Raw genomic sequence first — 18,112 nt, 5'->3', positions numbered from 1 at the left:
TTTGCCTTTCCTGTAAATTACAGATTTTGCTTTTTCTTATTAACTTTTAACAGAATATACAACGAGCTTTCATTGGATTCGATTTACATTTTTATGTTAATAACAGTTTACCTAAGCCACTGAGGCATTTATTAATATCGCTGTTAACGCAACGCACAAAGATAGAAAAAAAACTCACCGACCGACACAATAACGAAACATCTTCAGTACAATTTTTACACACTTTTTTCTGGTATTTTTTTACAAACTTTTCAATGAAATTTTTATGAAAACATATTAAGAAGTAGTAAAAGTTAATTAAATTTTACAATTTTCAACCGAACAATGGTTAATCGATTGAATATTGAATAAAACAAGTACATTATTATTAAAGAACACATAATTTTAATTTTATTTTTTTCTTTATAATTTGCTTTTCCGGTAAAATACAGATTTTACTTTTTGCTAAATCTTAACAGAAATGCAAAACTTTAACTTTTCAAGATCTATGTATATAAATTTGTTCGCTTAAATTGTTATGTTAATGACAGTTTCATAAGCCACTAATGCATTTGCAATATCGCTGTTAACGCAACTCACGAAGGCAGAAAAGAAACACATCAACAGACACAATAGCTAAACATTTTCAGTAGAATCTTTACACACTTTTTTCTGGGATTTATTATTTACTTTTCAATGAAATTTTTAAGTAAACGTATTAAGAAATAAAATTTTATGCAAAAGTATTTAAACATTATGCAATTTTTAATGTAAAAATAAACAATTTTAAAAGACACTTTTAATGAACTACCGTACCGTGTGAAAAATGCACATAAACTAAAAGAAAAGTGTTGACGGTGACAAAGATGTCAAATTGTACTAAAGAACTTAAAGTTAAGATTGCAAGTAAAAATAACAACAACGCTATACGAACTTAAACACGCAAAAAACAAAATAGACAACGAAATGAAACCAACAGACATCCAAATATACGAACAGAATACACAAAATAAAAACAAAATACACATCGCTTTAAAACCAACAGACATCCAAACATACGAAACAAAATATACAAAAAACAAAATACATAGCGCAATGAAACCAACATTCAACCAAATACTCATTTTTTCCAACGCAGTGTTGTTGTTTATAATATGTATGTATTTAAAAAGCCGAATACATTTAAAAGTATACAAAATACATATTGGTTATAGAAATTAAAAAAAATTACTTACATTATATACTGAAGTCATCAATAAGTGCATAAATTAGGAATTATAAGTATTAATATTTTTTTAATTTCTTTTTAAAACAAAAATATTTTTAATTTTTTACTTTTTATAACTCTGCTCTGTTTTTACATAAAATGCAAACAATAATGATTTTCCTTTGCATTTTAATTTTTTTCTCTTTTCCTCACATTGCACTAATATAACAAATAACAACAACACCTCTTATTAGCGTAACGAACGACAACAAAAAAGAAACAAAGCGACCGGCACACAAACAAGAAATTGCTACTACTTTACACACTTTTTTCTCTTATTAATTTTTAACTTTTCATCAAAATTTTTATATACAGTTTAGAAACACTTAAATTATAATTAAATGCAATAATATTTAAACATTATCAATTTTTTTATGCAAAATTCAACAATTTTATACAACACTACCAATAACCGACCGAACCGTGTGAAAAATGCGCCTCAACTAAAAGTGTCAACATTAGAAAGTGCTAAAACAGATGATGATATGAAATTGTACTAAAAACCTGTCATTTAGAATTGAGATGCGTATGCGTTGAAAGGTTTAGCAAAGTTGCAAATAAAAAAAGCTCTTGTGAGGATGTCAGTAAGTATGTACTCTATATGTATGTACATATGTGTGTATAAATATGTTTTGTATACAGAAAATGATTAGTGTAAGCAGGAAATATATTGTATATATTTTGTAATATAAATTTGTATTTCTTATTTTTTTGAGTACAGTTTTTTATAATATTCGTAACAATTTATTTTATCGCAAACAAATGTTTTACCATTTAATTTAAACAATTTGATCGGTTTAATTGTTAATAGAATTTTCTTAATTTTTTACCGAACGTAGTTTAATCGATTGGATGGCGAATTAAAGAAAAATAAATTTGTAAAGAACATATAATTTTAATTTTATTTATTTTTTTATAGGTACATTATTCGCTTTTCCGGAAAATTACAGAGTTTACTTCTTCTTGCTAATTCTCAAAAGAAATGCAAAACTTAAACTTTTTAAGATGTTCATATACATATGTATGTGTATGTTTAACGAGCTTTGATTCTTTTCGCTTTACATGTTTATGTTCATGACAGTTTACCTAAGCCACTAAGGCATTTATTAATTTTGCTGTTAACGCAACGAACGAAGATAGAAAAGAAACACACCGACCGACACAATAACAAAACATTTTCAGTACAATCTTTACACACTTTTTTCTGATATTTTTTATTAACTTCTCAACGACATTTTTATGAAAACATATTAAGAAATAGTAATATTACAATTTTATGCAAAAGCATTTAAACAGCATGTCAATAAATCAAGGCACAAAAAACAAAATAGACAACGAAATGAAACCAACTAACATCTAAATATACAAACAGAATACCCAAAAACAAAAGTGTTGTTGTTTATAATATGTATAAAGCCAAATACATTTAAAAGTATACAAAATACATATTGGTTATAGAAATTAAAAATAAAATTACTTACATTGTATACATAAGTCATCACTAAGTGCATCAATAACGAATTACATACATAAATTTGTTAAATTTCTTTCTATAACAAAAATATATTTAATTTCTATACTTTTTATAACTTTGCTCTGCTTTTACGTGAAATGCAAACATTAATGATTTTCCTTTTTCCTTTGCATTTTATTTTTTTTCTTTTTTCTTCACATTGCACTAATAAAACAAATAACAACAACACAACACTTCTTATTAACGTAACGAACGACAACAAAAAAGAAACAAAGCGACCGGCACCCAAAAAAAAAAAAAAATTGCTACTACTTTACACAATTTTTTCTCTTATTAATTTTTAACTTTTCATCAAGATTTTTATATACAGATGTTTAGAAACACCTTAATTATAATTAAATGCAATAATATTTAAACATTATCATTTTTTTGTGCAAATTTAAACAATTTTGTACAACACTCACAATAAACGACCGAACCGTGTGAAAAATGCGCCTCAACTAAAAGTGTCAACATTAGAAAGTGCTAAAACTCGCGATATGAAATTGTACTAAAAACCTGTCATTTAGAATTGAGATGCGTATGCGTTGAAAGCTTAATGTAAAATAGTATGAATTAATTTTGGTAGTTATAAAAAGTTCTAAAAAGTTGCAATTTAAAAAAGCTTTTGTGAGGATGTGCTTAATTATGTGTTATTTATGTACATATACATATGTATATGTATGTATGTAGAAAATGTTTAGTGTAAATAGAAAATATATTCTCGTTTTAATATTTTGTCTAGAATTTTCAAATTTGTTCGGTTAACGAAAAAATATTTTATACATAATATAAATTTGCAACAATGTATCAAAAGTTTATAGAAAATTTCATCGAACAGTTTTTAAATTATTATAACAAAGGCAGTAAATAAAATTGAAACATATATGAAGATTTTATGAAATATGCATTTAATAATTTTTTTTGCAAACAAATGTTTCACCTTTTAATTGAAACAAATTTATCGGTTTATTTGTTAATCGAATTTTAGCAATATTCTACCAAACGACCGTTAAACGATTTGATCTACAATTTAATATAAAAGTTTTTATTTTGCATTTCCTTTAAACTCTACAGGTATTTAACAGCTTTATAATAAAGAACATAACATAAACTTTAATTTTAACATTCAGAGAGCTTTCGTTGCTTTTCTTTAACATGTTATATTTAATGTAAACAGTTTGCGTAAACATAACATTATTTTGTATTTGTAATAAACAGGAAACATTTTATTAAAAGCTTTGATGGAAATGTTTTCAAATCTTTTAGTTGGAAAATTTTTATTTTGATTTGTAAAAAAAATCGTTTTTTTAATAATACTTTACAATAAGTCGCAAAGGATCATTGTAGCTACGTTAGTTAAAATGTTTGTCAAGGTATGTGTTTAATTTCGTGGATAAAAATATCACTCAAAAGTTCAGCGGTCATGTATACAATTTTAAATAGTAGAGTGAAAAGAAATAAACAAATGAATTTTGTGTTGGTGTTATATAAATTGACACTTAAATCTAATTATGCTCAAACCAGGGTTTGAGATATACATTAATAAGGTTATCAACAGTAAAACTCAAATCTCAAATATATATTTATAAGGTTTGTACGTAAAATTTCATTAAAAAAACAACAATTTTTTGAGGTTGACAAATTTCGAAACCTGCAAGTTTACATTGCGCATACACAAACTGAGTAGATACAGAGAGAAAGAATGAGCTTAAAAGTCGTAATAGAAAAAATCAGTTTCTCTTAATGTTTTTCCAACATCCCACCCAAAATATTATATATTTATGTGATTTGCTTTCAACATGGTATAAATGCTAAATTATCTTAGCCATTAATCTTTTATTTTTATTTGTACAAACAATATACATACACATATATATTCACACATATTCATGTACTCATAGTGTAAGTGCATACTTTACGAGTGCCACATGCACACATACATACATACATATGTATCAAATGTAGTCGACGTATTTGACATGCATGTTTCAAAGTACATACATTTGTATGTATGTATATCCTAAAAAGCATTTAAATAAATATGTCTTTAAATATTTATTCATATCAAACTGTTGTGATTTAAGTTCTTTCAATGAAAATGTTTTGTTTGGAAAGTAAATGATTCATGGGATTGTTTTACCACAAGGGGGTGTCCTTGTCATTGCACCAACAACACAATTTGAATTAACAAAATATGTATTTACGTTGAGTTGGATGAACGGTTGGCGTTTTCGTTAGTTTAATTTAATATATTAAGTGTACAATTAAATGTATAGAGTTAAGTTTTACTCTCAAGACATTTATAGTTCGTTTCTTACTCTGAAAGTCTGTGGGTGAATTTTAAGGGGGCAACTTGTCACGTTTTATTTTATTAATGTAATTGTACACAAGTTATTGCCCTTCTTAAGGCTTGGGACATTTTTAATATTATTAAAAACAAATGAGCTTATGTACTTAATTATCATAATAAAAATAATAATTTTCTTTGTGAAATAGGATTTTAAAAATTTAAATTGTTTTGCAAATTCTGATAATGGAATTTTCATTCATAAATGTTTTAAAATAATATTTAAATTAATTACAAACTTTTTAAATTGTGAACCACGTTTGTATACCTTGCCTGGAAGGAGTAAATACTTTTAAACTTTATTTTTTATGTATGTGTTTTGTTTACACAAGTACATACATATGTATATGTTGATATATATTTAAGTAAATAAATGTAGCAGTAGTAATTCATTCATGATTTCAGTATTACAACAATTTATTTGTTTCAAAACAAAATTCTGCAGAATTATTTAAACCTAAGAAATCGTAACGTTACGTTATGAAATATCATCATATTTAAAATACTTGTTACGTCAGTCATTATTTTACTTATAGTTTTGAGAACAAAAATGCCTATGGTATTGTATTTTAATTTTTTAAGTTATGACACTCTTAAAGATAAGGGAAAATTTCTTGAGAAATAATTCAATGTGATTCCTTTTTTCATGTTAATTGTTCCCACTGGCCAGCACGTTACGTTTACGTTAGCTTAAGTCTACCCTTTACAGTTATTCTCTGCAAAATAATCAACTCAAAAATGGAGTGAATACTCATTCATGTTTTTTTTAGAGTGAAAGTCTCTTAAAAGAGACAGAACTATAGAAATATTTTTTAGTCCTTAATGACTCGGCTCGCTGTAAAAATGTGATTATAATTTTATCGTGTCGTGCAAATAAAATTTGTTGTAATTCAATTTGTAGCGGTTTCTAAATAAATATTTTTATTTATTATTTATTAAAATTCATATTGCGAAAAATAATTTGTACTAATATGCATGTTGGTACATCTCTCAATAATGTGGATTTAAAGAAAAAGAAATGCACATAAGATATATATGTACATAGATACGTATATACGTATGGATATATGTATATTTAGGAACATTTTATTGTATCGTGTATGCTTGTTTTATGAAAACTGTGATATAACAATTTTAAGTGTGTGTAAACGTGTGTACATCTAGGCAATACAAAAAAGTGCGTTTTCTTCACAAAATAAAAATTTTAAAATCTTTATTGTTTTTTGAAATAAATAAAAGTCAAAGAAGTTTTGTAAATCTGAAAATTAATAAGGTTCAGCTAAGTATGTATACGCTTTTTATATACACTATAAGAAAATCTAATTTTCTATATTCTTTCAAATGTATTCACATTTCATTAGTTTTGAATGCATTTTTTTTTATCATTATAATCGTGAATATGTATATATGCATGAGGTTATTGGAAAATATTGGTAACCAAGGTGAAATAATTGTTGTAATATAATCAACTGAAAATGTATGCAGCAGTTAATAGCGGAAAATAAATTAATAATTTAAATATTAATAATATTTTACACTTTAATTAACAAATAATTATATAGTATTTTAAACTATCATATATTCGTACATCTACATAAGGACCTTATACGTATGTATGTACATACGTTTGTATATATGTAAATGGATATATTGTATATAAATTGTTTACACATATGTATATATGTAAGTACATATATACAATATATAGCATGTTTTTATGATTATGTATTTCATTTTAGTCTATACATAAACGAGTTGTACAAATTTGAATTTGGTTTGCCTTACGTTTTAATTTCGTTTTAGTAAAGTTTAACAACAAAAACAACCTCCTCACGTGTCGTGTCTACAGGAAACTCCGCTCCAAATATTTTATCTACAGTAAAATCTCTGTAAATACCTTATATTCGTAAAAAAAGAAACAATTATTACATTTTTCGAATTTTACTAGAGTATGTTCAAAACCAGTAAATCAAAAGGTGTATTTACACTAAACCAGCTGATATTAGCGTAAAGTGTTCACAGCAATAGCTGCCAACTTTTGGCTGTTTTCACTGTATAATGCAAACTGTAAAAAAAACTTATTATAATTTTATTGTACAAACATGCTTAATAAAACACCGAATAATTGTTAAAACTAATTGTATACTATCAGCTCTGTAGTATCTTTAATATCCTGCAGGATGGATGGCCTACACTGTAAGGACCACTGAGATTTATATAATTTGATTGCAAAAGCGTTAATGAATCACCGAATATTTGTTAAAACTAGTTAGATACTATGAGCTCTGTAGTATCTTTAATATCCTGCAGAATGGATTACGATGGCCTACACTAAAAGGATCACATATTTTTATTTTCGTTAAAATGATATCGTCGGCATAAGGCCAGTTGTATATAATTTGATAGATGGACTTTAAATTAAATTTGAAGTTTATGAAATTTAATATGTTTTAATAATCAAAAGTTTAAATGTTAATAAAATGACATCTGCGTAGAAGCTAAATGTGATTATAATAGGTCAAGAATTAAATATTTATTTAGTATTTTGCAGAAAATAACAATAATTATGACTTAATAACAATAATCACAAAAATGTGTATGTTAATGACTCAAAAAAATCATTCTTTTCAAATCATTTGTTTTTACTATTTGGCACCATTATAGCTAAATATTAAGTTGGAACAAATTTGCATGCAACATTTTCATTTTAAGTATACTTTCATACATATATATAACTTTATAACTTTAAGAAAGAAAATAATTTGGTTAACATATACATTTGAACCTAATTAACATTATTAAATATTTCTTTGAAATTAATTTTAATAAAATTACAAAAAATAATAATAAAGTTATATAAAAATACATTGAGTTCCATTTTCAACAATAACTTTACCTTCAAATTTAATTAAACAAATTTATTTTGTCATACAAGTGGCTACATACTCAAATATGTACAAAAAAGATACTATAGAATTCATGAGATTGTTTTAATTTCATAAATATTTATAAATCTACAAGTTTTATAATTTCCCCAAAGAGTTATAAAATAGCGAATACAAAAGAACACTTTTCACTTATCCTTTATATGCATAAAAAGGGGGAAAAACCTAAAAATTAATATGCAGCTGTTTGGGTTAAACAATATTAAGTTTATATACATAACTACATACATACATATGTATGTATGTATGTAGGTAGTGTCTTGTGAATATTTGGGCTTTTTGCCATTTGGCTGCCTTGATTATTGCCGCAAGTGAAAATTTACACCAAAAGTCGCTACGACCTTTGTCCACTTTTGAATAACTCGATTGAAAGATGAATGGATAGTTGAATGTGTGAAAAGATTTAAGTGTTAAATGAAATTAAATGGGTAAAAACAAACATAAAAAATACTAAAATTTAATTATTACTATGACGGCGCTTACAAGGTTAAATATACTAACTTACAAACTAACTAACAATAACAGCAACTACTAAAAAACACTTGATAACCGAAACTCCAAAAACATTGTGTATTTTTTACAGTTTAATGACTCTTTAAATATTACAATCCCCTTTTTGTTACACATTCCATATTTGAAACAACTGGCTTTTTTGCTAAATAAACACGAATGTAACGTTAAAACCCTTAAATTTTTTCTTCATTTAATCATACTTTATTTTTAAGTTGGGACTATTTACTTTAGCATGTTATCCTGTCTAATACTGGCATATTAAATATTTACATTGGGCAAATATTTATTTACATATTATACATACACACATACGTACCTACGTACAGACATTATATGTACGCGCTTCTAAATATATATTAGATTTTTAATTAAGATTGTGATTTTTATTTTTTTATTTATAAGGTAAAATTTAAAAAATAACATCCTAAACCATTTTCCATTATATTTTAATTACTTATAAATATAGTGACTGACGCTCCTTTTAATTTTGGTTACAGAAAGCTATAAATTGTTTTAGAAAGTGTACAGCATACAAAAACCTATTTACATTGCTGATTTTTATTCTTTTGTATTTTATATTTTTTAACGAATTTAATTTTTTTACGATTTTCTAATTATTAAAAAAATGTTTAATAAATTTAAAAAATACTTACTATATAGAAAAATCCTAATTGGGATATCAATGAACTACGACAATGAATAGAAAACAAATATTTTTAGTAATTAATAAAAACATACAAAGTTGATACATATGTATGTATTTGGCAAGTATCTCTGTATACATATTATGTGATTCCTTAGTCATTGGTCATAATTCAATGTTAGGGTACTGTTAATCGTAAACAATAATTTAAGAATGTCTGCCAATATGTCTGTGTGCTACAAAAGCAAATGTTAAGAAAAGCCAATATTTTTAAGAGTCTCATCATAATGTTCAACTGAAACAAAACTCTTATGAATTTTATAAATAAGTTGTTTTATACTTTATAAGTTATACGTATGTATCTACCATAAAAAAGATTCAAAACATTTTCAAAATAATTTTTTATAGATTTCTGTATAACAGTCGAGCTTTGATAAAAAGTGAAAACTAAAATAATAAAAATGTTTTCTTTTAAAATTTTATGGCAAATTAATAATTTGTATAACAAAGTTTTCTAATCATTGTCAAATATTTAGCAATATATTATTGGATTAACTCAGTGTTTAATTTAATTACACATACACATATGTATATTTAATATTTTGGTGAACGTTTGTACATATGTTATATGTATATTGTTACCATTTTCGGAAGATAAAGTTTCATTCACATTCTATACAGTTTGGTGGAATAAACCTTTTTTCTGCTATGTTATATAAGAAGTGTTTAAGTAACAATTTAAACTTAAACTTATTATACATTATGAATTTTTAATATGTTTTCTTGTTTAGTAATTTTTTTTAAATGTTTGATAAGTCTTTTTTAAATTATGGTGACATGTGTATTGTCATATGTATATGTATGAAAAGTACATTGAAAATCTCTTTTCTGTCAAATCACTAGCTTTTACCCTATAGTCCTAAATAAATACATAGTTTCAAGTTTATTTTATATTCACATGATATGAAAACTGCTTTTATTTATAACCATTAATTTTCCAACAACACTGGTGTTGTAAGTGTCTGCGTGTGTGTGTTAATAGGTCGGTCCATTATTTTACACACCCGTATTATTATTTGTGCACACATACATATATACTCATACTGGCGGTCAAACGTATGTTGCTTATGTATGTGTATTTATAAACTAAGAAACATTTGTTTGTTTAGAAACCACGGATACTTATACACACATTAGTGTGCAACATATTTCCAAAAATAAAAATTTTCCTTCATTGGGTATTTAAAATATTAATTACAACTATTAAATTAAGTAATTATTTCATGTAATTTTAATCGATTTTATCATATTAGATTTCTTTAGAATTCATTTAACAATTTTAATATGAACATTTTCTACATCTTTCGATAAAAGACAGTTGCAAAGTTCTATTTAGTATCATCCTACTATTTCTGTTTATCGCATCCGAACTCATGTGTGTAAGTAAGTAGAAGGACAAGTGCTGATGCAGTAGTTAAAGATTCTATACAATTTCTATATGTAGGTATTAACTTGTCTGTAATGGGAATCGACACTGATTGCATTAGAGTTTAAATTGACAACGAGGTAACATTTATTAAACATACATACATATAAACATTAAAATTGATTTAGAAAAAAATAAACAATTACAGAATAAGAAATTTCTGATTGTTATTAAAAAATGAATGAATATCTCCTTTGTTGATTTTAAAAGTGTGCTTGATATACTGATAAGCCACTCGATACGAAAACTGATTCTATGAGATTTTATATTAGGCCAAAATGCAAAAAATTCATATAATTGTAGAATTTTTCAAAACTTTTAAATAGTTTTTCTAAATATTTTTATTTAGTGACATGCCTAGTTACTGCAATAAGCCCTTCAATTATACTATCCATTCCTTTGTATTCAATATTTTATGATCTAAAACACTCTTAGGTAAATCAATGATAGGAATGTGATGATGGATATACATCATATTTGTGTATATGCATTTATAAGTGTGTAACTGGTATTTTTGATGTGCTCATTGTCTAGTCATTATAATAAAACTATAAGTGGTCACATACACATACCATATATGCACATACATATGTGTTAGTTTTTTTGTGATTTCCTTCACAAATCGACTAAAAGTTATTTATAGGACTTTTCAGTAATAAAACAATTTTAAAAGCTTATCAATATAAATGTGGTGTAAAATGAAACATAACTATGTATAAGTAAAAGTAGATGGAATAATGAAATTTGTATAGCCAGCAACTGGACGTATGAGTATTGACTATTTATAAAAAATAAGTATACGTCAATGCTTCAAAATATTTAAAAATGTTTTGAGGAATTTATGTCCTTCTACTAAAACTAATTTAAAAGTATTGAGTTTTAATATTTGTTCCAAAAAATAGCATGGATACCCGCTAATATTTTGCCTGCACTAATGTACATATGTATATCTTAAGTATGTATGTACATAGAAATGCAACATTTCTTTGAACTCGTGGATGAGCAAAAATAGAAAAAAAATATTATTCCTCTGGGGAACTTTTTTCATCTAATTGTGTGAATTTATTGCTAAGTTTAGGTTAATGGTAAAACAAAACGAACTTTTACTAGAATTCATTACTTTGGCAAATGTAAATTTATGCATTTCTCTTGTATATGTATGTAAATATGTATCGCTTATACAAAATTTTTCTAAATGCATGTTAAAAACAAAGGAACTAAAACATCTGTGCAAACATTGTTTTATTCAATGTCATCATATAAGCCTAAAACTAGGCAATAATAAAAGCTAACAAGCCATAAGCATTTAAGTCAACAACAATCTGTTGAGTCAGCTGGCTCTCAAACAGCACTAGACTAGAACAAAATTTAAAATCCAACAAAAGAATGTACATAAATATAATAAATATATGTAAAAAATAAATGTACGTCTCATCACCAAATGAATTAAAACAAGAAAATTCCGAAATTTTTTTGTTAAAAAGAACAGTAAGTAGCATTTCAACTTAGACCCCAACAATATTTGAATGTTCAAAAATAAACTGTTTTATTATTTGTAGCATTTTTTTGGTCAAAATATCACATGACCTATGACTTTCAATTTGTACATTGATATTGATTTCTTAGAAATTCAACGAAAAGGTAAAACAACTAATCAAATGTTTGCCAAAATTGTTTTTTTCCGAATTAAAGAATATTTCAAGGAACAAAAACACTATATTAATATAAAAACATGTACAGTGGATATAAACATTTTTTTTAGTTTCCAAACAAATTGTATAAAAAAGTATAAAATGCTTCCAATAATAGAAGTAATTTTCATTTAAAGGATTAAGAATTAAAGTCATTATAAGTATCTAACCTTTACTTAGAGCACCCATAATATGTTACTTATGAATTGGTTTCGTTTGAAAAGGGTTAAGAGTATCGTCACTGTCTAACGAAAACAGAATTTCTAACCTATACTTCAAATAAAAAATGATTAACACTTAATAGGTTTTGTAAATAACGTTTAATTATTTTATAAGTAAAAATACAACACTGCATTAGTTGCTCCAGTGATGCTAACAATACAATAATTTTAATTTTATTTAAAAAATCTTTAAACAAATTATTAGGAATTTCAACGTTCCCTAGTAGTTTTCTTAACCATCGTTCTTATTAAACTACTTAACTAATTAAAAATAACTTTTGTCCAAATAAAGCCACTATAATATTGCAAATGTCATCAATCATGTTTCGGATGATCGCGAAATTATACATAAATTCAGTGATATTATAAATCAACAAGTAGTCAGTTAGTTAGTTTATGCAAAAGTGTATACAATTAAGTCATAAACAATTTATAATTTTTAAGAGCAATTCTGTTTGAATGAGATATAAATAATAATTTGTGCTAAAGACAAATTGCGTGTTAAAGTAAATCGATATACATACATGTGTATAAGTATATACATATATGGACACATATTCAATATGTGCAATGAAAATATAAACAAAAAACAGTTTCGAACAATAACAAGAGTTTAGTTTAATTTGTTGCTGCGATAGTACATAATTCACAATTGGTGAGCAGATAAGTTCTTATCATTTAATAATTTCGAACATTAATTCAAGCGAATTAATGGCGAAATATTCTCATCGACACAGATGATGTGTATGTTATATATATAAATTTTTGTTGAGATGGAACTCCTCTCTACCACTGCACAAAACTGAATTTCCCTTGATCAAATAAACACATTTTTTCTGACTCAACTCAGCTGATGTCTTTATAATATGTGAAATTCTTCTGTTTAAATGAATAGTAATTATTTCCAATAATTTGTAAATAAAAGTTTATAATTTAATTAATGCTGCACTATATATGTGCATATTATTATTTAATAAACCCTAAATAATTACAAATTCTATCTTTTCTAGATTTGCCTTATAGAAACTTGTTATTTATATACACATTGTTTTGTCATAACTTAAATGATAAAACATGGGAAATGGAATGAACAAGGTAAATAAGAAAATTATTATTAGATTACGAAATGCTTTAAATTTAATTGAAATTCAAGGTATTGCCTGGCTTATATGTTGGCAACTATCGAGATTCAAAGGACACCCAACAGTTGGACAAATTTCAAATAACCCATATAGTGGCTATACATGATAGTCCTAGAAGATTACTGCCGGTATGTATATTTTTTTTTTTAATTTTCGCTAGGCGAGTGTTTAATTTGAAAAGATCGTTTCAGGATAAACATTATTTATGCGTAATGGCAGCAGATACGCCTGATCAAAACCTATCACAATATTTTAGCGTTTGCAATGATTTTATTCATGCTGCGCGTTTAAGAGAAGGCAACGTCCTGATACATTGTTTGGCGGGTATGTCTCGATCCGTTACAGTTGCTGTGGCATACATAATGACAGCCACCAATTTGAATTGGAAAGATGCTTTGAAAGTAGTGCGTGCTGGTCGCGCTGTAGCCAATCCAAATGTAGGCTTCCAAACACAATTACAGGAATTCGAAATGTATCGTTTGAGTGAAGAACGCAGACGTTTGAGAGAAAGATTTCCCTCGACCGCTTTAGAACAGCTAGACCGGGCGAAATGTTTGTCGGCCTTAGATAACTATGAAGAGTTACTGCAAAACAAGGATATATGTGAAGGAAACTGTGTGCGAGGCGAAAAATGTCCTACAGGTGGGCTAATTGTTGATTTTAGGGAGAAATCTAAGAATCAAAAATCAAGTTTAGGAAATAGTTCCTCATATAAAAGTATAAATCAAAGCTATACATTAACTTTTGCGCATGAGCAATGGAAGAATCCAAAAGCAGGATGCTCAAGAACTAAAAAAATGCAAAATTTTTGTTTGGAAAATGATGAGTCTGGTGTAGTGCTAATGGAAAACGTAATATTTTATAAAGCTACAACAAATCAAGTTCCAAGAGCCAATCCATAGAATATTCCAAAAACTGATTGAAATTGATTGTACATGGTTCACTAAACTTTAATAAATATTCACTTTTTAACATTATTTCTTTATACAGACATTCATTCATTCATTATTTCATTTAGTAACCGTTAATCTGTTAAATTCACTCATTTACGAGTTAATATATTCCTATAAATATGTTTATTGAATTGTTAAAATCTAGGTGTTTGCAATATGGACCCCACCAAAGGTCTCTTCCGCCGACGACCTTCATCTGCCTCAACACGATCACGCCTCCGACCTCAAAGTTCTACTGGAGGGGTAACCACCGCACAGTCGTGTCCAAATTCACCGAAACACAACACCCAAGGTGGCGTGGGGTCACGTCGTTCATTGGGTGGACAAAAAATTCCAGAAGATGAAGAGGCCCACCTTTCACCCACCACTTCTACTGAAGCGGCCGAATATGCAGCCGCCATTGAAGCAAGTCGCTTAGAGGCTCAGCAGCAACTTTTACAGCAACAACAAAAACAACAACAACTTCAAAAATCACCTACAAGAAATTCTATAAGATCACCTCGTGTCAGCAGTGCTGGAAGTCGTTTGACTGGAAATTCGAAATCAGTGAAAACTAACAATAGCTCGGCGACTACTACAACAGGTGGTAAAAACGGATCCCCACATCTGCAACGTAGTGCCAGTACGGTTAGTGGTATGGCCGTTCGACCTCGCAGCAGTCCAGCCGGTTTACATTCCTACACAGGTGGTTCCGCCAATCAGTAAGATCAAATTGGATTTTCATAGTATTTCCTAAATTTTTTAGGTTCCGTGCCATCCTCCGTCCATGGATCGCGTGTCGATTTGCGGGATGCTGACAAGGGATCGGCAATATATTTAGGTTGTTCGGCTCCACGAAATTCTTCGCTGTCACTAGCCTCCTCACGTGCTTCGTCGGGATCATCGGCACCACCCTCACCGGCAAGAACACCACCTGTTAGTCCTCGTCAGGGCGTTAGAAGGTAAAATAATAATCAAATGATCAACAAATATTGGAATATTTATCACTTTTTGTTTTCTAATTTATATCCCCCAACAGATCCACCAGTTTAATAAAGAAACAAAGATGAAACTTCATGATGGTTTTTTATAAAAATCATAACCGACTATTATTTTGTTTTCTTAAACAATTCAAACGCAAACAATTCTTACGCAAAAGCAATGATTAACATTCTAAGCTTAAACAATTATTAATATATACTGCAAAGGGATCATATGGAAGAGACGCATTTTTAAAGAATTAAGACAATTTTTTAAGAAGCATTTTGTTTTAAAAGTACTCTTATAACTTACTGCTTAAAACAAATATTAAACCTTAAAGCTAATCTAAATACTCAATTCCAAATATAAACTTAAAATCTATATTAAAAAACTATAAGCATTTAACGCTTAATCTGATAAAATTAAAAATTGTTATAAATTTATAAAATAATACTGAATCTATATACAACATACATAAGTTCAAATATGTAATTATATGCATAAACTTAAAAAGCAATTAAACTAGATTTCATACGTTTCGTTAAGTAAGGCTTTCATGTGAACTAAATATTTTCATAACAAAAAACTTTAATTATATAATTAAGAAAAAAATCTATCTTTATTAACTGAAAATATGTATGTATATTTAACAATCTGGAGCTATTGTCAAAAACAAAGGACATTTATTTTTTCTACACTTTTCTATCTATTAAGCTTACATACATACAAATATCATATTGACATTTTAAAATGAAGCTATCGAACTAAATTAATTAAATGCTGGATCATTTCATAAACTATACTCAGATAAGTTATTACACATAAAACCCTGTTTACAAATTCAACGCTGGTACCTTTAAAAGTAATACATGAAATATAAGATTACAGATAGAAGTACATGTTTGTTACCTGTTAAAGTTTAAGAAAAGCATAGAAATATTTAAAATTATTAGCTCAACTAAATAATTTTGTTTTTATATTATTATTTAAATAAGAACAGATTTATTTTAGAAAAGTTTGTTTGAAGCCACGAAACCAATACTTTGAGAATTACAATTTAGGAACAAATTTAAATGAAAAATTTATGACTGCGGGAGTTGCACAGACTACATTTTAGTGGACCTATCCAGCCTTAAGATTTTTTATGGTAATTATCATAATCAAAAGAAATCTAAAACAAATTTTGAACTTTCAATATTTACCTAGTTTGCTTAAAAGAAAAAAATGTTAATTATTTTATGAAAAACAACAACACAGGAAAACATAAAATATGGTTGGATTAAACTTGTTTAAAATCTCCTCATGTGTAGCAAATTGTTCCTATTCTCGTCGAGCTTTATAACTTGGTCTAGATACTACGAATGATAGAATGATATCACATTTTACATAATGGTAACATTCAAACTTTCATACATAGAAATGTACGTGTTTGAAATTGATTATAAAGAAATTTCCTTGAAAATATATTAAATTTTGTTTTATATAAATTTATATATTTAACTTGATAACTCAAGTTAATTTAGATAAACATTAAAGTTGTTTGTTAGAAATATCTTAGATTTTTTATACAAAAATGCATAAAATACTATTGTTTTTATACCAAAAAGTTGTTACATGTTATTGTTAAATGAATTAGCTTTAAACTTTAGAGAAAACCCTTTTTGTTTTTTTTAATAGCGAAAGCTTGTCTATTATCATTAAAAATATAATACGGAAAAATATTTAAAACCACATTTTTACATTTTCGAAAAATAACTAAATTTAAAATATTTAGCTTAATTTTCATTAAAAATGCCACAATCATTTAAAATATATATATAAAAAAAACGAAATGTAATTTTTTTAACAACACCCAAAATCATCTATACGCACCAATATACTGCTATATAAAAAAGAAAAAAAAATTTAAATGACTTTAACTAAAATACAATGCAAACAGTTAAATTCGAATTATTATTAATAAAAAAGTTCTTGTGTGACTTAAAATTCAATTATTTTTAAGACGATATTTTTGATTTATCATTAAAGACATCGTATGTTTCTAAATACTTTTTAAAAATTCAAAAATTTACAAATTGTTAATAAACAGGTCATTTTAAGAGAACAAAACACTGTGCAATATTAAACAAAATAATAAACAAAATTGAATAAAAAAAATTAATGTTATTAAAATAAAATATTTATGTTAATGATTTTTATAAAAAAAAATTAGAAATTGTTATTATTTATTTTCTATTAATTCTTAAATAAAGTCATACAAAATTTGAGATCATATTTTTATAGGTCCATGTGTAGGTATTACTTTTTTATCATAGATTATAATAAATAGAAAAATTCCATTCCATATTCCAAGAGAATGTGAATTCTAATAACAATTTAATTAAAATATAAATCGCTCTACAAATCAATTAATGAAAACATTGCATCCACCTACTCACCATTTAGCTCT

The 18,112-nt window shown here is 26.5% G+C and overlaps 1 protein-coding gene across 3 annotated transcripts; it reads left to right on the top strand.

The window, feature by feature from the left end:
• Positions 1-5,975: 5,975 nt before the first annotated feature.
• On the top strand, positions 5,976-17,806 carry LOC111690895 (tyrosine-protein phosphatase vhp-1). Of its 3 annotated transcripts, none has more exons than XM_046952136.1 (7): positions 5,976-6,392; positions 13,619-13,703; positions 13,762-13,878; positions 13,942-14,392; positions 14,849-15,388; positions 15,449-15,644; positions 15,722-17,806. In XM_046952136.1, the coding sequence occupies exons 2-7, from the start codon at positions 13,683-13,685 to the stop codon at positions 15,750-15,752; spliced, it is 1,356 nt and encodes a 451-aa protein (XP_046808092.1). In that variant the 5' UTR covers positions 5,976-6,392; positions 13,619-13,682; the 3' UTR covers positions 15,753-17,806. The 3 variants fall into 3 exon arrangements, with proteins under 3 accessions (XP_046808092.1, XP_046808091.1, XP_023309257.1); XM_046952135.1 differs by lacking the exon at positions 5,976-6,392 and adding an exon at positions 12,920-13,263; XM_023453489.2 differs by lacking the exon at positions 5,976-6,392 and adding an exon at positions 13,291-13,502.
• The last annotated feature ends 306 nt before the right edge of the window (positions 17,807-18,112 follow it).

Source organism: Lucilia cuprina, chromosome 5 (genome assembly GCF_022045245.1).
Source record: "Lucilia cuprina isolate Lc7/37 chromosome 5, ASM2204524v1, whole genome shotgun sequence".
Lineage (NCBI taxonomy): Eukaryota > Metazoa > Arthropoda > Insecta > Diptera > Calliphoridae > Lucilia > Lucilia cuprina.
Note: the sequence above shows the minus strand (reverse complement) of the source record. Positions and strands in the feature narration are given on the sequence as shown.